The sequence below is a fragment of the Scyliorhinus canicula genome, chromosome 8, assembly GCF_902713615.1.
Source record: "Scyliorhinus canicula chromosome 8, sScyCan1.1, whole genome shotgun sequence".
NCBI classification, from domain to species: domain Eukaryota; kingdom Metazoa; phylum Chordata; class Chondrichthyes; order Carcharhiniformes; family Scyliorhinidae; genus Scyliorhinus; species Scyliorhinus canicula.
In genome coordinates this window covers 22,107,537-22,133,645 of record NC_052153.1, presented here as the reverse complement: position 1 = coordinate 22,133,645, position 26,109 = coordinate 22,107,537, and the positions used below count along the sequence as shown (strand labels likewise).

The window sequence follows — 26,109 nt, the reverse complement described above, 5'->3', positions numbered from 1 at the left end:
ACTAGGAATGTTTGTGGTTATCCTCGTACACTCTACAGAAATTGCAATCCTAAAACATATATAGCGACATTGTTAACTCCAAGACACTTGACAGGAATGTTAATGAGCAGAATCTGATATTAAGCAACAGACGAGATATTGGGTCATGAAAGCGAGGCAAGTGGAAATGAAATTAAATGAAAATCGCTTATTGTCACAAGTAGGCTTCAAATGAAGTTACTGTGAAAAGCCACTAGTCGCCACATTCCGGCGCCTGTTTAGGGAGGCTGGCACGGGAATTGAACCGTGCTGCTGGCCTGCCTTGGTCTGCTTTAAAAGCCAGCTATTTAGCCCTGTGCTAAACCTGCCCCTTATACTGAGCACAGTAAGAAGTCTTACAACACCAGGTTAAAGTCCAACATGTTTGTTTCAAACACTAGCTTTTGGAGCACTGCTCCTTCCTCAGGTGAATGAAGATGTAGGTTCCAGAAACATATAGACAAATTCAAAGATGCAAGACGATACTTAGAATGCGAGCATTTGCAGGTAATTAAATCTTTACAGATCCAGAGATAGGGGTAACCCCAGGTTAAATTGATGTGAATTGTCTCAAGCCAGGACAGTTGGTAGGATTTCGCAAGCCCAGGCCAGATGGTGGGGGATGAATGTAATGCGACATGAATCCCAGGTCCCGGTTGAGGCCGCTCTCATGTGTGCGGAATTTGGCTATAAGTTTCTGCTCGGCAATTCTGCGTTGTCGCGCGTCCTGAAGGCCGCCTTGGAGAACGTTTACCCGGAGATCAGAGGCTGAATGCCCTTGACTGCTGAAGTGTTCCCCGACTGGGAGGGAACATTCCTGTCTGGTGATTGTCGCACGATGCCCGTTCGTTCGTTGTCGCAGTGTCTGCATGGTCTCGCCAGTGTACCACGCTTCGGGACATCCGTTCCTGCAGCGTATGAGGTAGACTACATTGGTCGAGTCGCATGAGTATGTACCGTGTACCTGGTGGGTGGTGTTCTCACGTGTAATCGTGGTATCGTTTGCATTCTTGATCACACTCATCTCCATCAAGGACGGTTACCTCAGCATTTCACTTTACCGATGCGGAAAGATGCCCTCGCACGAACGAGATATGGCACTCGACTCATCGATCGACAGCTCCAACATGCCACAACAAAAAACCGCACCAACCTCCTCAGAAGACAAACATGGGACACAACCGACAGAGTATCCTTCGTCGTCCAGTACTTCCTCAGAGCAGAGAAACTACGACATCTTCTCATCTTCTTCGCATCCTTCAACACGACATTGATGACGACGAACATCTTGCCAAGGTCATCCCCACACCCCCACTACTTGCCTTCAAACAACCGCGCAACCGTAAACCATTGTTTGCAGCAAACTACCGAGCCTTCGGAACAGCGACCACAACACCACACAACCCCGCCATGGCAATCTCAGCAAGACGTACCAGATCATCGACATGGGTACAACCATTACACGTGATAACACCACCCACCAGGTACGCGGTACATGCGACTCGGCCAACGTTGTCTATCTCATTCGCTGCAGGAAAGGATGTCCCGAAGCGTGGTACACTGGCCAGACCATGCAGACGCTGCGACAACGAATGAACGGACATTGCGTGACAATCACCAGGCAGGAATGTTCCCTTCCAGGGCAGCACGGTGGCGCAGTGGGTTAGCACTGCAGCCTCACGGCGCCGAGGTCCCAGGTTCAATCCCGGCTCTGGGTCACTGTCCGTGTGGAGTTTGCACATTCTCCCTGTGTCTGCGTGGGTTTCACCCCCACAACCCAAAGATGTGCAGGCTAGGTGGATTGGCCACGCTAAATTGCCCCTTCATTGGAAAAAATGAATTGGGTACTCTAAATTTAAAAAAAAAAGGAATGTTCCCTTCCAGTCGGGGAACACATCAGCAGTCAAGGGCATTCAGCCTCTGATCTTCGGGTAAGCGTTCTCCAAAGCGGCCTTCAGGACGCGCGACAACACAGAATCGCCAAGCAGAAACTTGTAGCCAAATTCTGCACACGTGAGTACGGCCTCAACCGGGACCAGGGATTCATGTCGCATTACATTCATCCCCCACCATCTAGCCTGGGCTTGCTAAATCTTATCAACTGTCCTGGCTTGAGGCAATTCACACATATTTAACCTGGGGTTACCCCTATCTCTGGATCTGTAAAGACTTAATTACCTGCAAATGCTCGCATTCTAAACATTGTCTGGCATCTTTGAATTTGTCTAAATATATGTTTCTGGAATCTATCTCTTCATTCACCTGAGGAAGGAGCAGTGCTCCGAAAGCTAGTGTTTGAAACAAACATGTTGGACTTTAACCTGGTGTTGTAAGACTTCTTACTGTGCTCACCCCAGTCCAACGCTGGCATCCCCACATCATCTGAGGTTCAGGGAGGGAATTCCAGAGTTTGAGGCCAAGAAAGTTGAAGGTATGACTGCCAATTGTGGAGCAAAAAGAATCTGGATGCACAACAGAGGCCACAGATGGTGGAATGCAGATTCCTGAGAGGTGAAAATTTGAGGCAATGTTGAACACAAAGCCAATACAGCACAGTGAGCAGCAGACAATGGCTGAACTGGACTTGGTGTGAGTTAGAATAGGGGCGGCATTGAGATTCACTGAAATCAGTTAGAGGAAAAGAGAAGCTTCGAGTTTCGATTGCATTCCAGGATGATTCTAGACTAGCAAACAGTTTAGGGAGAATAGAGTAGGTCCTGACAGTGATTTGTGATTCACCCTGATGTGCTAATGAATGGTCATACCAATTGTTTGCCATAGAACATTGAATTCAGCCTTTGCGAATGACCAGGGTGGGAGAGCATAAGGGTTTTACTTGAGACCAGGGCATTAAAGGTGTAGATGTGACTGAGGGTATGATTCATGGCGAAACGAGGCCCAAAGGTTAGATGGTTGGTAATGTAAAAGTGCAGTTGTAAGTGACTTAGATAACATAGAACATTCCCGGGTCAGATGTAAAAGGAAGTACAAAACGCGTGCAGAAGGCTACAAGTGACCAGAAATGGTCTAGTCTCTGCTGTTTCCTTGTAATAAGAAACATTATAAAGCACAGCAAGAATCACTTTCATTGCCAGCTTTGGCGGGCTTACAAGCAGCTCTTTGTAAGTCACCCAGGACAAGTTCAAATTTTGGAGTAGTCTCCAGTCGTGTACCAAATACAAAGCTTTGAGGATAATATTGTTTTGTAATGCCATGTATGTGGCAATTGAAATGGTTTGCAGCCCTGGATCTGCACTGGCTATCTCCTGAAGTGAGTCTCGCTTTTGATACTTGCCTCCACAGGAGATGTATTTCGGTCAGAGCCATAGCTCTTCATTTAAATAAATATATGACTGTATACTGTTTCCTCCTTCAACCCCATGAATAGTAAACTTCAAATTCAGTGCTTTGTTCGCTGCGGCCAGCTGGGTTCTATGTTAAAGCTCGAATCCTGTGCATTAGGAGGGCGTGAGCAGGAATCTCATGCAAAATCCTCAATTTGGGAGTCTGCAGTAATGTGGGACTTTCCTGTGAGCAGGTGCGGGTGTGGTTGGCGGCTCGGGTGAACTGCAGTCAGCTCAGCTGTCATTCTGATCTTATTAACTTTACTTTTAAAAAGGAGGAAAAATGTGCTATCCAGTAATACTTGCACAGTGATCCGAACAATATGGCTTAGAAAAAAAAGGTCATTTTAAGGGATTAATATTTGCATTGGCAAACATTAGAAATAAGATTTGGTTTTAAGTGTGTTTAATTCACTGTTTCTGTGCCTGGAAAGGTAAAAACCTATATTTAGATACATGTTGGACAAAGGTGTCGCTACTTAACAACAGGAGATCACTTTCCAGAGGGAGGGGCTTTCTTTGTTCTTAGTTTTAACTGGAAGCCAGAGCAGTTGGAGACAGGACACTAGGGAGTGACCAGTTCTCAACTCTGCCAGGAGGAGCTGGACAGGATAAGAAAGTTGCAAAGATGCAACATTCCGAAGGAACAAGATATAATCCAGATAACCAGGGAATTGGGATAGAGAATGTTTAAGACAACTGAAATTAAGTGAACAGAGACGAAGGTATTGTTCAGAAGAGTTCAAGGATGAGTAAACAAAGTGTTCAGGTTAAAGGGACAATTGCAGTAACCAGATTTAAAGTGGGACAGCAGCCTTCAAAGGTAAATCAAATGTCTAATGCCATTTTAATACAGTCTAGGAATTGAGAGTTAAAGCAATTGTGAACAGTTTGCACAGCAGTCAAGGCAAAGAAATCCTAAAGGGGTTGGTGTAAAATCCTGGACTTGATTCGCTGTTCAAAGTGGTGCAGGAGCTATGTTTAAAAGCTCATTTTGAAAATTTGGCCTGGATTTTAGAATGAGACTTTTAAACAGAGTTGAGTTTCTGGTCAATAACAATCCCCAAGCTGGTGACTTTGACGGCGGTAATGCCTTTGAATGTCAATGGACGGTGGCCATTGCCTGGCACATCTGTGTCACTGTAAGTAAGAAGCTCTGAAGAAATTGGTGTGTTTGACAAGTTAAGTGGGGCTTTTAGGGTGCAACTTGATGACTGCTATGGAAATTTCAAAGAAATAAAGAAGCTTAAATAGTAGAGCATCTTAGAAATTAGATTGTGTACAGGAGAAAGGGGAGCAAGCTGGTGATTTGGATCAGAGCAGGCTGTTCAAAATCCTACGGATCGGGGGAGTGTTGGCAAACATTAGTTACAGCTTTTGCAATGACAGCATGCTAATTCAGAATATTTCTCAATGTAACTGGTTGTGTCCAGCGAATTACAATAACTACTTTATAAATTAAATGACTCATTTGATTTATCATGACCATTAGTCAAGTAAGTGATGGAAATAAAAGTCTTAGTGGATTTTGGCATGGATACCACTGCACTCTAAGAATTATGGCTCCTAGCCACCTGGTCTCAGACATAGAAGAGAGTTATTTCAGTACAGATGTACTTAATTTACAAACTTGCCTTTCTCTTGCCAATTCCAAGTCAAAACAGAAGAGGCAAGTGCCGAAGAAGTAGTAAGAGCCACTCCAAGATACTGTACACTATCTTGTTAGTGAATTGTCTGGTGGAACTATAATAGTCATATACTGCACCACCAGCTTCAGTCATTGTTCAAATCAACAACCCCCATTTCATGGTACACTCTCCTTCAGATTTGCAAGCTGTGGATGCTGTAAGCATGCACGTCTTACTTGCCCTGCACCACAACCATACCCTTCTGCCTTTTTCCATCCAAGTGTAACTGGGTGGAACAGCAGCCAGGATGGAGCGATGAGGATGTGGCGCCATCTTTTGATTTTGCACTGGCAGCTGCCAGCTCAGACCCTGCCTCTGCTTATCTTGGAGCAAGTACTCTCGAACCTTTTTAAGTTGCAGCCCACTTGGGCAGGGCAAAAGAACCCGAAGACCGTCTACTGGTCCGACCCAACCTGCTTTCAGTAGCCACTGCAAAAACAAAAATAATCCTTCTCCAATTTAACGGGATAAATGATACTGCTCTTGAATCACCAGGTGATAACTGATTCCAAGCTGAAAAGTCATAGAGTCATACAGTACAGAAACGGGCCCTTTGGCCCACCAATCTATACTAATCCCATATACCAGCACTGGGTCCATTGTCGACTATGACTTGGCGATTTAAGTGCTCGTCCAGATACTTCTTAAATGTTACGAGAGTACTTGCCTCCACCTCCATCTTAGGCAGTGCGTTCCATATTTCTACCCCCTTTGGGTGAAAATATGTTTTCCCAGGTCTCCTCTAAACTACTTGCTCCTCACCTTAAACCTATGCTTTCTGGTCTTAGACACCTCTGGTGGACAGCACGGTAGCACAGTGGTTAGCACAGATGCTTCACAGCTCTAGATCCCATGTTCGATTCCCGGCTTGGGTCAATGTCTCTGCGGAGTCTGCACGTTCTGCCTGTGTCTGAGTGGGTTTCATCCGGGTTCTCCGGTTTCCTCCCACAGTCCAAAGATGTGCAGGTTAGGTAAATTGGCCATGCTAAATTGTCCTTTGTGTCCAAAAAGGTTAAGTTGGGTTACGGGATAGAGTGGAGGTGTGGGCTTGAGTAGGGTGCTCTTTCCAAGGGCTGGTGCTGACTCGATGGGCCGAATGACTTCCTTCTACGCTGTAAATTCTATGATTCTTGCAATCTGCCCTATCTATGCCTTTCATAATTTTTATACCTCTATCAGATCTCCCTTCAGCCTCCTCTGCTCCAAGGAAAACAAAAGCAGCCTGTCCAGTCCTAATCAGAGCTGAAACTTTCCATCCCAGGCAACATTCTGGTGAATCTTGTTGCTATATTTATCAGGTCCTAAATATAGCAGTCAATATGGTCGCCTTCCTTAATCCTAATTATGTTTGCTCTAGGGTCGCCAGGTATCTTTCGATACCGCCACAAGGTTCAAACCCGAATACTGATCAAAGAGCCAATACACCAGTTAGTTAGTTCAAAGTCAGTACTATTTATTTACACACACAGTAATATCTACTCATGCACAAAATACCACAAACTAAACTATCTCTAATGCTAACGCCTATACTTAACTTTGGGTGCCCACTCAGTCAGAGGAACAATGGCCGTTGTTCGGATCTGAGGCTGTTGGGTTCGAAGAGGTAACAGGAGAACAGCTAAGGTCGTCCGTCTGATAGCGAGCGTTGACCTTGGACTTACTTGCTTCTGGTGCAGCTGGTGGACGGGTCTCTCCACTTCGAGAGCCGAGTCCAAGAGAGCGATTCTCTCTCGGGGGCTTCTTCTTATCCCTGATGGGGCTTTGCGCGCTTTTGGGCGGGCCTTGAGCTTGGCCCCAATTAATTGGGTCGTATCTTGATCACTCGTATTGATCTTGACCAATAAAGGGATGGGTGCTCTGATGGCTGGGCGTGTGCTAGGTGGCCGTTGGCCTTGCTTTGTTTGTGGCTTTCTGGTGCCGGGATGTCTGCAATAATATCTGTTACTTGAGAGTGTCGTTCCTTTGTTCCCGGAGATGGGCCATCAATATGTTAATTGACCTACAGTTTCAGTCTCGTCTGGGAGTTGCCTTTTCAATATGCATACAGGCTCTGTGCCTGCTTGCTTTCCTAACATTGCCCATATTTCCCTACAGTCATTGCAATCATCCATTTTGTATTCTGGAAGTGGCCATCCCAGATGGCTACAATCTCCTCTGCACCCCCTCCAGTGCAATCACTGAGTGCAGCTGGAGTTTCATGAAAAAGGGATAATTAAAAAAAAACTAAATTTAGAGTGCCCAATTCATTTTTCCAATTCAGGGGCAATGTAGCATGGCCAATCCAACTACCCTGCACATTTGTGTTGTGGGGGGACCCCACGCAGGCACGGGGAGAATGTGCTCCAGGAGTAATTTAAATTGAAAGCTAATTTCAATCAAAAGTCTAGTTTGTTCTTTAATTTAGCAATTAACTAAAGGTTGCTCTTTTTGACTTGGTGAAGAATAGTTGCAGGGTGGCAAGGTCGCACAGTGGTGAACACTTGTTTCACAGATTCAAGATTCCAGGTTCGATTCCCACTTGGGTCAGTCTGTGCGGAATCTGCATTTTCTCCCGTGCCTGCGTGGGTTTCCTCCGGGTGCTCCGGTTTCCTCCCATAAGTCCCGAAAACGTGCTTTTTAGGTGAATTGGACATTCTGAAATCTCCTTCAATGTACTCGAACAGGCGCCGCCGGAGTGTGGCGACTAGCAGATTTTCACAGTGACTTCATTGCACTGTTAATGTAAGCCTACTTGTGACAATAATAAAGATTATGATTGAAAGAAAAAAACAGATGAGTTGCAGCTTTTAAACAGGAGTTTACAGGGCCTCAGCTGAAGCTCGTTAATTCGACAACTGGTGTAATTCAGTTAAAGGAGGGCTTCCTCACTGCTGCCTTGTCTGCACTGAGTGCTGCCTTGTTGCATCACAGTGCAGCTGGTGTTTGGTGAAACAGGGAGTTAGGTGAAAGAGGGTGGAGCGGAGACAGCCGGACCTGTGAGGGACACCTCTACTCAGGCAGTGGGCTGAGTTTTGGAAATAAAGCAGGAGTAACGTCACAGGAAAGCAGTAAATTAATTGGTTGGTTAAGTAAATGCTAATTTGAGTTACTTATTCTAAATGGCTTTCAGATTAAAAGTAAAAAGGAGAAATATTTTGCTGATTACAAAAACTAAAAACCAGTTGGAAATGAAAAAGAAAAGAAATGAAAAACGAATTAAATAAAATAGAAATGGAGGGCCAAGCGATGTATTGAACCAGCATGATGTGGGAGTTGTTGACCCCATTGTAATAATAATCGCTTATCGTCACAAGTAGGCTTCAATGAAGTTACTGTGAAAAGCCCCTAGTCGCCACATTCGGCGCCTGTTTGGGGAGGCCGGTACGGGAATTGAACCCGCGCTTCTGGCATTGTTCTGCATTCTGCACGATTGTTGGTCCTGGTGAACAGTTTGGGCCTATACTCTGGAGTTTAGAAGAATAAGACGAGATCTAATTGAGGTATATAAGATGATAAAAGATATTGACAAAGTAGATGTAGAGCGGATGCTTCCTCTTGTGGGGAAATCTTGAATGAGAGGTCATAGTTTTAGGATAAGGGGTAGCAGATTTAAAGCAGAGATAGGCTCTAACCTTTTCGACAGGCTTCCATGTAAGACCTTGTCAAAGCCTTTGCTGAAATCCATGTAAACCACATCAACTGCACAACACTCAGCAATATATTTAGCTACCTTTTCAAAAAAAAACTAAATTAAATTAGTTAGACAGGATCTCCCACCAACAAATCCATGCTGGCTATCCATGATCAATCCTTGCCTTTCCAAGTGTTGATTAATCCTGCTCCTTAGAATTTCTTCCATTAATTTCCCAGCCACTGATGTTAGACCAACTGCCCTGTAATTACCTGGCTTATCCCTGCTGCCCTTCTTGAATAAAGGTACCAGGTTAACTATCCTCCAGTCATCTGGTACTTCACCTGTGGCCAGCGAAGATTTAAATATTTCCACCAGTAACCTCCTCCCGAGTCTCCCATAGCACCCTGGGATACATCTCATCAGGCCCTGGGGATTTATGCACCTTTAATCCCGCTAAAACATTGAGTACCTCATCCTTTTTAATCATAACGTGCTCTATAACCTCACCATCCTAACTGAAATCTCCAGCTACCATGTCTTTGCCTCAGTGAATACAGAAGAAAAATGCTCATTTAAAACCTCGTCCGTGTTCTCTGGCTCCACAGATTGCCCCTTTTGGTCCATAATGTGTCCCGTTCTTTCTCTGGTCATCCTCTTGCTCTTATAAAATGCCGTGAGAGTTTCCTTAATCCTATTTGCCATTGATATTTTGTGGCCTCTCTTTGCCCTCGTAATTTATTTTTTAAGCACTCACGTACAATCTTGAAACTCCTGAAGGGCCTCTCCCGCTTTTAGCGCTCAATACATAACATAATGCTTTCTTTTTTTTCTTTGTCAAACCCTCAATATCCAGGGTTCCCTGGACCTGCCACCCTTGCCCTTTGCTCCGAGAGGAACACATTAACCCTGAACTCTGTCTATTACACTTTTAAAAGGCTCCCACTTTCCAAATGTATAATTACCTGCAAGTAGCTGCTCCCACTCTACGTTTATCCGTTCCTGCTTAATGACATTGAAATCGGCCTTCCATTTAATTTAGACACTTTTCTGGATTGTCCTTTTCCCTTTCCAGAATGACTTTAAAACTTCCAGAATTATGGTCACTATTCCCAAAATGCACACCCACTGATGCTTCGATTACTTGTCTGGCTTCATTTCCGAGGATTAGGTCCAGCACTGCCCCATCCCAAGTAGGACTATTTACGTACTGGCGCAGATAGCTCACCTGGATGCACTTTAAAAATTTCAGCCCATCTAATCCTTTCACATTAAGGCGATTCCAGTTAATATTGGTGAAGTTGAAATCTCCTTCTGCTGTCGCCTTATTCCTCTCGCACCTCTCTGTGATTTGCCTACATATCTGCTCCTCTATCACCCTCCGACTGTTGGGAAGCCCAGCAAAGCGATTGCCTCTTTTTTATTTCTAAGATCCACCCACATGGCTTCATTTGAAGAGCCTTCTAAGACATTCTCCCTCATTATTGCAGCGATTGACTCTTTTATCAATAATGCAACACCCCCTCCTCCCTTACCCCTTATCACGCCTGAAACTTCTCTATCCTGAAATGTTGAATTGCCAGTCCTGCCCTTCTTTCAACCATGTCTCAGTGATTATATTATATTTCCACGTGCTGATCAATGTTCTGAGTTACCAGACACAGTCCTTGCATTACAAAAGCCACAATTTCGCCTTCCCGTCCCCCCATGTGCCATATTATGCCCATGTCCCCTCTGCCTGCTGGACTGACCTACTTTTTCGTCTATATTTGATTGAACCTTGCTCCCAAGTGTACATCTACTGTGTCCCATCCCTATGCCAAATTAGTTTAAAACCTCCCAGAAAGGATATTGGACCCATTCCGGTTCAGGTGCAACTCGTCCAGTTTCCTCGTTCAGGCTCCAGGTTCTGTCGGTTCCTCCTCCTTAGGGCAGCACGGTAGCATTGTGGATAGCACAATCGCTTCACAGCTCCAGGGTCCCAGGTTCGATTCCGGCTTGGGTCACTGACTGTGCGGGGTCTGCACATCCTCCCCGTGTGTGCGTGGGTTTCCTCCGGGTGCTCCGGTTTCCTCCCACAGTCACAAAGATGTGCAGGTTAGGTGGATTGGCCATGCTAAATTGCCCTTAGTGTCCAAAATTGCCCTTAGTGTTGGGTGGGGTTACTGGGTTATGGGGGTAGGGTAGAGGTGTTGACCTTGGGTAGGGTGCTCTTTACAAGAGCCGGTGCAGACTCGATGGGCCGAATGGCCTCCTTCTGCACTGTAAATTCAATGATTCTTATTTTCAACCCGTACAATTTTTGAAAATCGAAACTCGCAGTTGTACGTTGCAACAGTAACCTAAATATTCCTCATAAAACTGTGTTTGTTGCTTGCGTTTATGACAACTCGTGTTGCAAGCTCGAGAAGCAGTCTGCTTGTGTGATACACATGAATGATGGGGATGAGGAATCTGGCCTGTTTCATCAGGCCTTGGCCATAGTGCTGCACACCATTTTGGCACGCCACTTTTGACCTGTCTGCTGATCATACTTTGAGAACCACTTTCTTAGAGGATGGATTACTGTTGGAATCCAGCCTGGAAGATGCCAAATGCGTAAAATTCCGTTGCAGCAGCCACCCTCACACTCATTGGCCGTGTGGCCTGTGGCCTTCTCTGAGGTTGCAGTTGTGCCTGTCAGTGAGGGTGTCCGTATTGAAATTCAGATCCCAGATACGTTTCCTCACTCTGGTCATGCTGGGCAGATATGGCCATCTGCTGTGAGCCCTCTCCATCCACCTCCTCCCTCCTCCAGCAGATCGCCGTACTCTGCATAGCCTCTGTTCGTTCCCAAGGCTTGCTTCATTGCAAGGGGATGCCTATTAATGCACCTATGTCTGTGTAGAAGCCAAGAAGTCAGCAGAAACTCCTTGAGCACCTGCCAAACCACTCCCTATAGACTTGAAAACTTGCACTAAACATTTGTCGAATCATAGCAACAGCCAGGAGGAATCAGCCATCAACCATCCTGTTGCTGATCCCTTTCTTGAATAGCAATGGTGGAGGATCCTTCCTGTTGCTAAACACATGTTAAGTTGAAGCTGAGGGCATTAGCCGTAGCATTGTACCTCAAAATAGTGCAGCTGATTTCAGATCAGCATTGTACACTGGATAACATGATCTGCCTGCTCAATATCCTTCTGGCTTAAAGCTTGCACCCATATGATGTCTGGCATTATTTGACCCACTTTGGCTACAGTTTGCCATTTTTGAAGCTCTTGAAGCACTCCTAGCTCCCCCAAAATGGATGCAAACTGACCCGATTTCTCGCCTGTTGATTTCAAAATATTTTCAGTATGGGTGAGTATTGTTTAAAATGCTGGAAAAAGCTGCCATTCAAGTGGTGTTGCACTCTGCTGCGATGGAAGTTTTCCGATGTGCGGGTGTGGGCTATCCCTGGATAGATCATTGGCAGCAATGTGCAGCTTCCAACCACACGTTGTCCCAGTAGAGTGTGATGACCTGAGCATAAATTGCCTGCAAAATTGCACTCGTTTTGATCACCAAGAACCATTACTTTGTTGGCTGACCCACTACCGTGTATGTTCTGGCAGGTTGTGGATCTCTTACATTTTGTTTAATTGAGACTTCGGTCAGTTGCAGCCTTCATTCTGTTGTATTAAAGCATTCCGTTTAAGGTAATCTAACTTCAGGTTTGCTGGAGGAAGTGGGTAATCAAACGGAATATTTGGGGAATCGACAGACCTGTTTTGTTCCTCTGTGTGCAACCAATGTAGGTGAACCGTATGATTCAACATCATACCGCCCCGTGATTCATTCACACATATTGATTCTGGGAATGAGTTACTCTCAGTGTTGTTGATTTGTAAGGTCCAATTATTATTGTCAACAATGCACCACCACACCGACCCATTATTACCACACCATTTAGGCCACATTGGCCTCTTTGGGGGTTTTGAGATTCCCCAGGGGAGGTGTCTGCTTTTTCCAACTCCTCCTTTACAAAAGGACAGAACCAACTATATTATATGTTCCAGCTCACAGTTAGTTGTATTACTTCCTATAATTGTAGTACCATTCCATCTTACCCAGTGGGGGACTTCCTATCGATGCTCCATCGGGTGTCCATTCTTAAAGTTTATTTTCCCTATCTGGAGGAGAGGGTGTGTGTACCTTGTCTCTACTGCCCTTATGTTTATTCTTCGGTGTTGGGATGGTCACATTATTAATTTGCTCTGGGGTACAACTATCTTTACTTGCTGGCTAAACTGAGGCCAAATATCCATGCAATGTTGCCTGATCGATTGAATTAACTGTACCCACCAATCCTGTTGGGGTTTCCAGCACTGACCTATTCTTACGCCCTTAAGCCAAACCCTCCCTGTCATGAGCTCTCCCATGCCAATGGTTCTGAATAACTACTTTAGATGGGGTATGGTTACATTGAGAGGGTTGCATAGGGTCCAGGTTTAGCATCATCTTTCTGAACCTTGCATAACATCCACAATGTATACCATATGGTGGTTCCACTACCAGTCCTGAGGTGGGTAAAGAACAAAGAAAAGTACGGCACAGGAACAGGCCAAACCCGGGCCGACCATGCTGCCCGTCTAAACTAAAATCTTCTACACTTCCGGGGTCCGTATCCCTCTATTCCCATCCTATTCATGTATTTGTCAAGATGCCCCTTAAACGTCACCATCGTCCCTGCTTCCGCCACCTCCTCCGGCAGCGAGTTTCAGGCACCCACTACCCTCTGTGTAAAAAACTTGCCTCGTATATCTCCTCTAAACCTTGCCCCTCGCACCGTAAACCTATGCCCCCTAGTAATTGACCCCTCTACTATGGGAAAGATTCTCTGACTATCCACTCTGTCTATGCCCCCTCATAATTTTGTAGACCTGTATCGGGTCGCCTCTCAACCTCCTTTGTTCCAGTGAGAACAAACCAAGTTGGGGTCAGAAAACTAGTTTGTTATATTCTCACTATCACTTGCTCCCCTATCCGTAGTTCTGTAGCAGTTACCCTTCCATTTGATTGATTGATTGATATTTACTGTCACATGTACCGAAGTACAATGAAAAGTATTTTTCTGCGACCAAGGGAATGTACACAGTACGTACATAGTAGACAAAAAAATAATCAACAGAATAAATTGACAAATGGTACATCAACAAATAATGATTGGTTACAGTGCGGAACAAGGGCCAAACAAAGCAATACATGAGCAAGAGCAGTATAGGGCGTTGTGAATAGTGTTCTTACAGGGAACAGATCAGTCCAAGGGGGAGTTGTTGAGGAGTCTCGTAGTTGTGGGGAAGAAGCTGTTCTTATATCTGGATGTGCGGGTCTTCAGGCTTCTGTATCTTCTGCCTGATGGAAGGATCTGGAAGAGGACAAAACCTGGGTGCGAAGAGTCTCTGACAATGCTGTTTGCTTTCCTGAGGCAGCGGGAGGTGTAGATAGAATCAATGGGCGGGTGGCAAGCTTGTGTGATGCGTTGGGCTGAGTTCACCGCACTATGCGGTTTCCTGCAATCTTGGGCCAAGCAGTTGCCATACCAGGCTGTGATGCAGCCGGGGAGGATGCACTCTATGGCACATCTGTAGAAGTTTCTGAGAGTCGATGCAGACATGTCAAATAACTTTGCAGTCGCCTTTTCCCCAGTTTGACAGCTGCTGGTGGCTGGATTGCTTTGTAAAGCTTTCACCAGTTCCTTTACAGAGGTTTCATGATTGATGGTTTCTGGTTGTGATTTTGGTAAGTCTATTCCTAATAAGAACTCAATCCCTCTCATCTATTCCTAATAAGAACTCAATCCCTCTCATCTTCCTCCCTGTAATTAATTCATGGGATGTAAACCCAGTAGAACTGGATACGTGTTGTTTCGCACTATCATTAGGATATAGGGTAACACTCTGTCTCAGGTTGTACAGTTCTGCTACACTACTTTCCTTAGCATAGTTTTTAAAGTTCTGTTCATTCTTCCTACAATACCGCTGAATTGTTGATGCTAGGCTATGTGGGATTTTTTCTGTTGCAATCCTCGCAATTACTTTGCCAACTGCATCACTTGGGCAGTAAAGTGTGACCCTCGGTCCGAGCCTATACTCCGAGGTAATCCCCATCTTGTGAAGACCTGATGTATCAGTATTTTGGAGTGGTAGCTGCGGTATCGTTTTTTTTGTAGGAAAGGGTTCTACCCATTTGTTGGAGGTGTTTGGAATGACTAGGATGTATAAACTCCTTTGCAGGCTGATAATGGGCCTACATAATCAAATTGTAGATTAATCCAGGATCCTGCCATTGGTCGAGTGTGTCCCAATTCTACTTTATTTGGACATTGGTGTGGATTCTTCTGAGCGCAAATAAGCCAGCTTTCTACATCACATTATACGTCTTTTCCCAAACAGTCCACCAGCATAATCGTTTAATTCTGGTCTCGGTGGGTTCAAAGCTTTGACGCCCATATATATCATGATGCTCGTAGATCATTTGGTTTCTGTCTGTGCAGGTATTACATATAGCCCATTACTTCATGTCAATCCCTCTTTTATTCTTATGCTACATTCTTCCCTTTTATATTCTACGGGCCATATATTGGAGGGGGGGGGGGGGATCTTGTTGGACTAGCTTCGTTCATGGTCCTTCCCTTGTGCTTCCTTTAAGTCTTCAATATTTGCGGTGCCTTTACTGCTGCTATTTGTACTTCAGTCCTTTCCCTCTGATCGATCCCATCCTTCACTTAACAGTCTTGATCCTTTTTGCCAGAAGGTTAGCGTTCTCATTTTCCTTTGCCTGTGCTGCAGTTTCACTGTGGGCCTCAACATTGATTATACCGTATTGGCTGAAGTGGCAAAGTAAAAAAAAATATTTGGCACAAGGGCAGATGACAACAGCTTTCCGATTGCTGACACAACTCGCCTTGCTTCCCATAGAGGCAAGTATTCTGTCAGGCTGCTGCATACCCACGTCGAGTCTGAGTATATGTTATGGGGTGGTGGGAATTTATGTTGACGCGTCACTAAACAGGCTACTGCTGCCAACTCACACTCATGGGGTTCACCATGAAACTGTAAGTTAGGGGCCAACAGAGGTGTCAATGGGTTCTTTACACCGATACGTCCTTTCCTTGGAGCAGTAGGGTCCAACATAAAAGCCGATTTAAAAATCAATTTGTTTTGTAAATTTAAGGTACCCAATTCATTTTTTTCCCAATTAAGGGGCAATTTAGCGTGGCCAATCCATAATTGGAAAAAATGAATTGGGTACTCTAAATTTATTTTAAATTTAAAAAAAAAATAACCTACCAATCATAAAACGTTCCGTAGAGACTGCACATCGATTGGGATAGGGTGTTGACGTATAGTTCATATTCGTTTGCCATCTATGGAATTAACTCCTGCGGATAACACAATGCCCAAATATGACTCCTCATTACTTGGACCTTCTTTGAGGTTCACCTTGACTCCTATCTGGGTTAATAGAGCTAACAGTTCGCCTAGCAATGTTAGGTGCTCTTCTCTGGTCTGTTTGTAACAATAAGTCATCAACATGTTGTACCAAACATTCTGGGATCCGGTAGCCATTCTTTAGTGGAAGATCGAAGGGCTTATGGAATCCTGTGGGGAGGCAAGTCTATGTGTACTGTTGTCCTTGGAATGTAAGCACAAATTTATATTGGCGCAGCTCAGCTAAGGGCACAGACCAATAGCCATGACTAATATTGAAAACTGTGAACCATTTAGCTCTCGGTATTTGTTTCATTTCTGTTTCAGGGCTAGTGGCTACTGTTGGGGAGACAGCAACTATTATTTTTAGCTCTCTGTAGTCTATTGTTCATCACCAGGAACCATCTGGTTCCTGTACGGGCCAGATCGGAGAGTGAGAGGTTGATGCCGCAGGTCGCAGCCCCTGCTGTTGGGGCAAGCTATCCGCTACATTTCTTACAATTCCCTCAGCTTTACGGAGGAAGTCGTACTGTTTCTGATGGCAATGGTCAGGGCCCCCCCAAGAGGACCTCACCCTCTATTATTCCACAATCATGCGATTGGGTGGCAAAGGCTCGCTCGTGAGTTAGAATTATCCTCTGCACATCTGAAACATCTGACATTTCTGTCAACTTCACTCAGAAAATATCCATGCAGCAAACCCATTCTGCATATGCCCCAAAGATATTAGCAATGGCCTCGTTGTATCAGGATGTCGCCCGATGCAGTGGTTAACTGTGTCCCATATGAAGCCGCGCTACCTCATAGCATTTACTCCGAAAATTTCCAATCATCCTTCCCTAAATCTACCAGAATGCATTTATGTTGGAATTCAGAAGCTCCAATCCGAAAAGGTAATTTTTCGAGTGATAATACCGGTCTGTGAATCTCCCCGAAATCCACTAGAAACTATGGTCTGGGTGATATGCCAATCAGAGTTGGCTCGTGTTTATGTTTGTCTTAGAGCCTCCAGTATCACGTGTAAATTTAGCGGAGCTGCCTCCTACCCCACACGTGGTCAGCCAAAAGAATCCCATTCACACTTGCACACCCATTCAACTGAAGCCTGTCCACGTCACTCCTCATCACTGTTATCACCCTCCATCAATCTGATTTGTTGCGAATCGCACACGGGCTACAGCTTTCCTTTCTTTCCCTCTACCTTAAGGCTGGGTGCATCCTCCCTATCAGTTTCATTCCCATCTGACGAGCCAGAGGCTCATTCCCTAGACGGAGACCTTGGCGATCGTGTCAGGGCTTTACAGTCTCTCGCCCTGTGTCCTGTTTTTAATTGGGAAAAAGAGAATTGGGTACTCGAAAATAAAAAATAATATCTTCCTCCCATTGTCTGGTCTGAGCCCCGAGTGGGACTGGGGGTTTTCCCAGTACGAATTTTGCCCACCCCCTTGGTGCAGCCTGGGAGGTCCACATGGTCCTGGCCATTCCGGACTTTCATTCCTCCAGGCTTCTGCCCCATGTTTAGGCAGCACGGTAGCATTGTGGATAGAACAATAGCTTCACAGCTCCAGGGTCCCAGGTTCGATTCCGGCTTGGGTCACTGTCTGTGCGGAGTCTGCACATCCTCCCCGTGTGTGCGTGGGTTTCCTCCGGGTGCTCCGGTTTCCTCCCACAGTCCAAAGATGTGCAGGTTAGGTGGATTGGCCATGATAAATTGCCCTTAGTGTCCAAAATTGCCCTTAGTGTTGGGTGGGGTTACTGGGTTATGGGGATAGGGTGGAGGCGTTGACCTTGGGTAGGGTGCTCTTTCCAAGAGCCGGTGCAGACTCGATGGGCCAAATGGCCTCTTTCTGCACTGTAAATTCTATGAAATCTATGTCCTCCTCCCGAATTGGGCTGGAGGACAGGTACCTGCCCTTTCTGTCCTTTTTATCCTCCTTTCCCAACCTTGGATCAGAAGCCTTAGAACGCAAGCTTCTAAATGGGGTATTGTCCTTGGGTTCAAATGTATCACGCGTTTCCTGTGTACCCGAGTTAGACTTTGAGATAAGAGTCGGCAACCATCTACTCCGCTTGTCTTGGGATAGGTTTTTTCTATCTAGGTCTGGTCCATATACTCCATTAACATTTATCCGCAAATGATTGGCAAAAACGGATGGGTGTTGTTTTGGACCCTGACGACATCTATGTGATCTTTCGGGGCGGCACGGTGGTGCAGTGGTTAGCACTGCTGCCTCATGGCACCGAGGACCCGGGTTCGATCCCGGGCCATGGTCACTGTCCGTGTGGAGATTGCACATTCTCCCTGTGCCTGCGTGGGTCTCACCCCCACAACCCAAAGATGTGCAGGGTAGGTGGATTGGCCACGCCAAATTGCCCCTTAATTGGAAAAACATGAATTGGGTACTCTAAATTTATAAAAATTCCATGTAATCCTTCTGCGGGTTCCCCCTTCCACACCCTGCCGCATTACAAATTGCATCTTTCATTGTCTGGGGTGTCCCCTGACCTCTGTGCCAGGCCAATGCTGAAAACAGCGTCGGTTTCAGACATGTACGCAAACCGTCCTCTCTATTATCCGACCCATGCATCTTTCTCTGCTGGGTGATGACATGGAACATTTTGAAATGGATCCCTTGTATCGTCATATTTCAGGTGAAACAATCGCAATGCTTTATTGAAATAAAAACAACTCACTAACCAAATACCGTAATTACGCCAACTAAAACTATTTGTGTGTGTGTGTGTGTGCATGTCGATGGGTCGACCTCCTGGTGGGGCCACCTCCAGCTCCAGGTGTAATAAGTCCTGTTGTGCTGTTGTATAGTACGTGCTCCACATCTTGCAGTCTGTTTCCAATGAGCTAAATGCCCTTCAGGAATCATAGCCCTGAAGCTCTAACATAGCACCCTAACCAGGCACCCACCCCGCCCTATCCCGGTACCCCATAACCATACTTAACCCACATATCCCTGGACACTAAGGGATTTTATCACAGCCAGTCCACCTAATCTGCCAATCTTTGGACTGTGGGAGGAAACCAGAGCACCCGGAGGAAACCCACGCAGGCTCGGGGAGAAGGTGCAGACTCCATACAGCCGCCGATGTGATCAGCAGTCTCTAGTAGCGAGATTATAATTTTGTCATATCCTGCACAGGACTTACATAAGAACTAGGAGCAGAAGTAGACCGTCCGGCCCTTCGAGCCTGCTCCGCCATTCTATAAGATCATGGCTGATCTTTTCATGGTCTCAGAACCACTTACCCGCATTCTCGCCATATCCCGTAATTCCTTTATTTTTCAAAAAAACATCTACCCTATCTTTAAATATAGTCAATGAAGTAGCGTCTACTACTCCTTTCGGTAGGGAATTCCATACTTTAACCACCCTCCTTGATTCAGTCCTAAATCTGCTCCCCCTAATTTTGAGGTTATGCCCTCTTGTCCTACTTTCACCTACCAGTGGAAACATCCTTTCTACTTTCCATTCCCTTCAAAATTTTATATGTTTCTATTAGATCCCCCCTCAACCTTCTGAATTCCAGTGAATATAATCCCAATCTACTCAGCCTCTCCTCATACGATAACCCCCTCAACTCCGGAATCAGCCTAGTGAACCTCCTCTGCATTCCCTCTAGTGCTGGCACATCCTTTCTCAAGTGTGGAGTCCAAAACTGCACACAGTACTCCAGGTGTGGCCTCACCAGCACCTTGTACAACTGCAACATTACCTCTCTACTTTTAAACTCAATCCTCTTCGCAATGAAGGACAAAATTCCATTTGCCTTCCTAATTACTTGTTGCACCTGCAGACCAACCTTCTGTGACTCATGCACAAGTACACCCAGGTCCCTCTGCATTGCAGCATGCTGCAGCTTTTTACCATTTAAGTAATAATCGGTTCTCTTGGGAATGATTATCTTCTTGGTGGTCCTCGCAGAGTACAAGATCCCCCACTGAGGGACGGGAGAACTCCATTCAGCTATATATAAAAGGTCGGCCAATAAAGCACTATCCATGGGGAGACCCGGTAGGGATCCACCGGGAGTTGTACATGACGTTTCGCCAAATAAACCAAAGTTATTTATTCTTACTCAGTGTGGACTCCCCGTGTCCTTATTAAAAACTCCTCACTGGTATCACAGGCTGTAGGAATTTTGTAACCCTTTCAAGATTTGGTGATGGCGACATTAACCAGTTATGTTGGGATAGCTAACAAACTAGTCCTAATAGTGTCAATATTCAGACTTGCACTGGTATATTTCAAATTTGGAAATGCCCATTTTACCCAACGCTGTTACTTTTGGAGATGAATGTGACTTGAGGCAAAGCCATCATTCAAGGGGGAGGAGCAATAAAGTCAATATTGTTTTGCAAAATTAATTGTGATTGCACACTGGGTCACACGCGCCTTTTGGGTTTTCCTTTCTTGCCACTTTGTGGTGATTTAGCTTGACTGTAATCTTTTTCAAGTGAGATTAGTAGATGCGACTTTTGTTTTTTTTTCTTCCCCCCTTAGGTGAAAATGAAATCCTTGCCAGTCTACACAAGATTGCAAGCAAGAATAAAATCTGGAGGTCTTACATTGGAATGGGCTATTACAACTGCTCAGTACCACAAGCAATTCTCCGCAACTTGCTGGAAAATTCAGGATGGTAATACAAAAAAACTTTCTAATTTCAAATGTACTAAATGGTCTAAATTCAGCAGCGATTGGTCCCCTAATGTTTGAATGTTTACAAGCCTATGCCTGGTGTGCTAGGTTACAGTGACTAGGTTTAACCCCCTCGTACCTGGCATGTTAGCTGACCTGCAATGGGTAGTATTTGGAATCTGCTACCCTGTATTAGTGGTTAGTGGTTCCTGCTCCTGATTTTGTTTTCCAGCCACCCGTTTACTGTTGAGTTTATTTCCCTTGACTCCTCCCCCAGTTATCCCACTGGTCAGGACATAAGTGAAATAACTGCTTGTGGCGTTCTCTATTGCACTACTCCAGGAGGCGACTAGGACTGATGGTGCCTGTATCGAGTCCAGGCATATTTTCAGAGTTCTTTGCCACTGAATCAGCCTCAGTGCCAACTCTGTTTGATAGCATGTGACTGGTCCAGATCTTGGTGACCCTGTGCAGAGCTGGGAGACTTCCTCGCTTGGCGGAACTGACCTTTAAAAAATGTCTCATCTGTAGGATATTCAATCCTGGTTTGGGGGGGGGAGGTTGCGAGTCCATCACCATTTACCTTTAGCACCCCCGTGCTAACTCATCTTGTATATTTGGACAGTTTTTTGACACCTTTGTCACTTCCTTGGCAGCTGGACAGTTCTTTAAAGTTCTTTGATATCTGGACTGTTCCAGAGTGAGTTTGTGTAAAAGTGCATAATCATGATCATAGAATTTACAGTGCAGAAGGAGGCCATTTAGCCCATCGTGTCTACACCAGCTCTTGGAAAGAACACCCTACTTAAGCCCACACTTCCACTTTATCCCCATTGCCCAGTAACCCCACCTAACGATTTTTGGACACTAAAGGCAATTTAGTATGACAAATCCACCTAACCTGCACATCTTTGGACTGTGGGAGGAAACTGGAGCACCTGGAGGAAAGCCATGCACTTCTAATCATCCCAAAGGGTATATTACCTCGACCCAATAATTTCTTACTGCTCCCAAAAGGGCCTGGAACCCTATCCAAAGGGGTTGTCCAAACAAATCCACCAAATACAGACCAGCTCAAACCTAACCTTCACACTTCGGGTTTCACACACCTGGCCCTCCAAAATCCCACTTCAGCTGGTGAGCGACGTGGCCAGCTGCCTCTGCAAATGGTGCATGCGCGAACCCCGGCCCAATTCCATGCCTGCTACCTTCCCGAGAGGTGGAAAATGCCAGGTGTGGGGCTCAGAGATGTTGGCCATTTCTGGGATTTTCACTACTGGGGTAACTTTTCTGTCACGGCAAAAACCTGGGTCTTATTTTGTGAAGTGAATGTTTTAGACAATCAGTTGGTTCATTAATATCAGGTCTCACTCTGAGTAAGCCAACGACACTTACAACATTATAGGCTTATGAAATCATTGCATAATGCGGTATGAAGATTTGTAATGCTTATTTTTAGTTAAAGGTCCTTGAGTGGTACATGGTTGTGCAGAGCGTGTTGTTGATGTACTCAGTACATGGCCATCAATCTCATACCTTCTTTACAGTTGATCACTCTATTCTTCTCTGCCGTTTCCCATAACCTGGTGGCCCTCTTGTCCCAATAAATCCAATGCATCTCTTGATTTATTTCCTCCCACTTTCACACGATCACATTGAATGCATGTCCATATTTTCATCTTTTTCTCACTGAGTCAGTGAGCAAATTTCAGAAAGATCAGGTTTGGCACAACAATAAATTAGGTGTGTGTATGTGGTGGTGTGGGATGGTGAGAGTGAGTGAAAAACATGAAACTGAGCAAAAGGCAGACTCGCACTCACCCCACACACTCAATCTTTCGCACTCTCAGCCCCACACACTCCGCCTCTCGCTTGCTCACTCACTCACTCCCTCACTTCCACACAAACTCAAGTCAATCTCACACACACACTCTCTCACTCCCACATCCTCTCCACAGCACTGCCTCCTCCTCAGACCCTCCAAAACTCCTCCTTCCCTGCGCCTGATTTACCTGGGCTCCAGTCCTGTCGTTGCTTGGGCCCTCGGAGCTCCAGCCCCGCCGTACCTTTGTTTCTCTCGGCCGGGAAGCCCTCGGCACTCTCACCAATGCCAGTGCTCATTGCTCCACTATTCAGGGGTTGTTTATCTCCCATATTTGCTGCTGATGGGCTTGTGAGCCTACCAGCAGCAAACACAGGAGAGAAGCGCCGATGATTAGAGGAGCAGCTCAATGCAGAATCTTCCATTGAAACTCACCTCTTTGACAGGAAGTTGAAAACTGTCTACGTGGGCTGCATAGAGGGACTTCACATACTGCATCTGGTCCACAGGCCATACGTCGGACAGGCCTGGTGTAGAAGGATGTGTTTGGGGCCGTATCTTGTTTTAACTGTCTGGGATGCGGGAATTGCTGGCTCGGCCAGCATTTATTGCCATCACCAATTGTCCTTGAGAAGGTGTTTGCGGGCAAGCTTCCTGAATTACTGCAGTCCACAGTGTTGTTGAGGGGAGAGTTCCAGGATTTAGACCGAGCAACAATGGAGGATCAGCGATATATTTCTAAGTCAGGATGGTAATGTGTCGAGGTGGGAACCTGCAGGTAGTGGAGCTGCTGCCTTCGTTCTGCTTGTTGCTCAAAGATGCCGGGTTTGGAAGGTGCAGTTGAACGGACCTTGGCGATATGGAGCAGAAAATAAAAATGGCAGAAGTATATATGTAATTGGGCGGCACGGTGGCGCAGTGGTGAACACCGCTGACTCACGGCGCCGAGGTCCCAGTTTCGATCCCGGCCACGGGTCACTGTCGTGTGGAGTTTGCACATTCTCTCCGTGCTTGCGTGCGTCTCACCCCCACAACCCAAATATGTGCAGGCTGGGTGGATTGGCCACGCTAAATTGCCCTTTAATTGGGGGGGAAAAAAATTGGGCCCTTTAAATTTTGAGAAAAGTCTTTGTAAGTGGGAGATGATGACATAATGGTAATGTCACTGAGATCCAGGCTAACACTCTGGGGCATGGGTTCAAGGGGATGCCCTCTGAAATGACCCAGTAGACCCCCTCAGTTCAAGGGCAATTCAGCACGGGCAACAAATGCTGGCCTTGCCAGCGACCCCCACATCCCAAAGAGAAACTTGAAAACTAGCGTTCTAGAGGGTTGCAATCCCTGTTCGGTGAATAAAGGGCGAGGTTCTCTGGCCTTCCCCGGGACATGTTCCTCGGCAGCCCGCTGTTGGTCAGTGGCGGGATGTTCTGGTCCCATTGAATCCACCCAATGCTGCTGGGAAGCCTGGGGCGGGGGTGCGCCGTCGGCAGGTCTGGAATATCCCACTAGCGCGAACAGCCGGAAGATCTCATCCAGCGTCTTCAGACCATGGGCTGGATTGTCTGATTTTGAGGCTATGTCCCCACGCTGGCATGGGAACGGTGGCATTTTACGTCAGAACAAATGGCATAAAATGGCCGCCGATCCTCCGTTTGGTCGGGGCTAGCAGGCACGCAGTGTAGAGCACCCGGTTCTAGCTGCCGATACGGCCTGGAGAATTGCCGGCCCGTGGCTGCGTCTGTGCACGGTGGCGGCCTGCAGCGGCCGAGCCGTGCAAATGGCGGCGGCCGTGTGCGGACCTGGCCTGCCAAATAGTACCCCCCCCCCCCCCCCTTTGGCTGGCTCGCGCGCCCTGGACCACCCCCTAACAGTGCCCCCAAGCCAGTCCCCCATGCCCGCGGATCGGCCCTCCCCCGACTGTGGCAGCGCTGGACTCAGTCCGCAGCCGCCTCACCGAGTTCCCGACAGGTGAGACCATGAGAGACCCACGCCGTCGGGAACTCAGCCGGTCGGAGTCGGAGCATTGGGCAACGTCCTGAGGCCGTCGGTACGGCGCATCACGTACTCTCTGAATACGCCGCTTTGGAGGGGGAGGAGCATCATTAGAACAGAAACTGATGATCAGCGCAGCCAGATGCGACTTAATAATGCTTGCCAGTCTACTGACAGTTCCCTTAGTAACATTGTTTTCTTTGATGTGTCGTGACAGTGTGGGGAACGCGTAGTAGTTTGGCTTTGTACGCGCACTTGCCAAACTTTCAGTGACTTTTGGAAAGCATCTATGGGCTAGATTCCCCGATTGTGAGGCCATGTCCGGAGCATGTGTCCAGTCTTACGACCAAAATGTAGGCGCAGCCCCCACATCGTGCTCCGCCCGGTGGGGGGACAGCAGCCGCGCCACGTAGCGCGCTTTACCTGCAGAAACGGATGGAGAATTGCCGGGTCAGTATGTGCGGCAGCGATCTGCAGTGGTTGCGCCGTACAAAGTGGCACCGGCTGCTGTCAAAGGGCCCCTGTCAAAGGCCCCCCCCCCCCTCTGGCGGCGCTGGACACAGTCCGCAGCCGCCACATGAGTACCTCGAAAACTGTGAGCACAGGTGCCCCACGCCTTTGGGAAGTCGGCTCATCGGGGTCAGAGCATCGAGGGAGGGCCTCAGGTGACGCCCTGAGGCCCAACGGCATGCGGCGTACTCCGTGAGCGTCCGAAAAACGGTGCCGCCCCGGATTTCGGCGTCAGCAATCGGAGAACCCAGCCCAAAATCTTCACAGTGCCGAAAGCAGTCATCATCCTTCTCTTGCAATTTGAATTTCAGTTTGTTTAGAATTGAAATGATTCCTGCAAGGTAAGATATTGTGAGCAACCTGCTCTCATTTGCCAGTTGATTTGCATAGGCACAATTCACAAAACTATGCCTCAAGATCTCACTTTTACACAATGATTAGTACTGCTGCTTCACGGTGCCAAGAACCTGGGTTCGATCCCGGCCCCGGGTGAGTCTCCGTGTGGAGTTTGCACATTATTCCCGTGCCTGTGCAAGCCTCACCTCCACAACCCAAAGATGTGCTGCGTAGGTGGATTGGCCATGGTAAATTGCCTCTTAATTGAAAGAAAAGAATTGGGCACTTTAAATTGATATATTAAAAAAAAAAATCTTTATACTCTTTTGCTCCACATTTTAGTTTCTTCTTAATGGATTGTTCAACAGAGACGCAGGAGCTCCGTATACAGCTCACACCAGCAGTGCTTTGTCCGACAGTGGACTCTTCTGAGAAGCTCTTCAGCTGATTCAGTTGTGGGATCCTGGCCTGTTTGGTTCTCTGGCTCTCTCTTCCTGATTACAAACCGACCCATCTTCAATTCTTCACAATCCTTCACAGCTGGCTTGCTGTCCGCAACAAAATGGAGGAATCTCTCCTCCTTGACTTTACGGCCAAAGCAAAGCAGGGCGCATGACATGACGCCAGTGTACGTGCCTGGCACGTGATCTGCTCTCTGCTGTCGCTTCTGGTGGGAAGACTTT

General features: G+C 46.5%; 1 protein-coding gene across 3 annotated transcripts in view; it reads left to right on the top strand.

The window, feature by feature from the left end:
- gldc (glycine dehydrogenase (decarboxylating)) overlaps window positions 1-26,109 on the top strand; it is a 169,618-nt gene that overhangs the window by 28,813 nt on the left and 114,696 nt on the right. For 2 of the 3 annotated variants that reach the window (XM_038804258.1, XM_038804259.1), the window contains one exon: window positions 20,632-20,767. The exons of the other annotated variant lie outside the window; for it this stretch is intronic. In XM_038804258.1, the coding sequence (XP_038660186.1) occupies window positions 20,632-20,767 (136 nt within the window). The remainder of the gene's footprint in view (window positions 1-20,631; window positions 20,768-26,109) is intronic. 3 annotated transcript variants of the gene reach the window in all.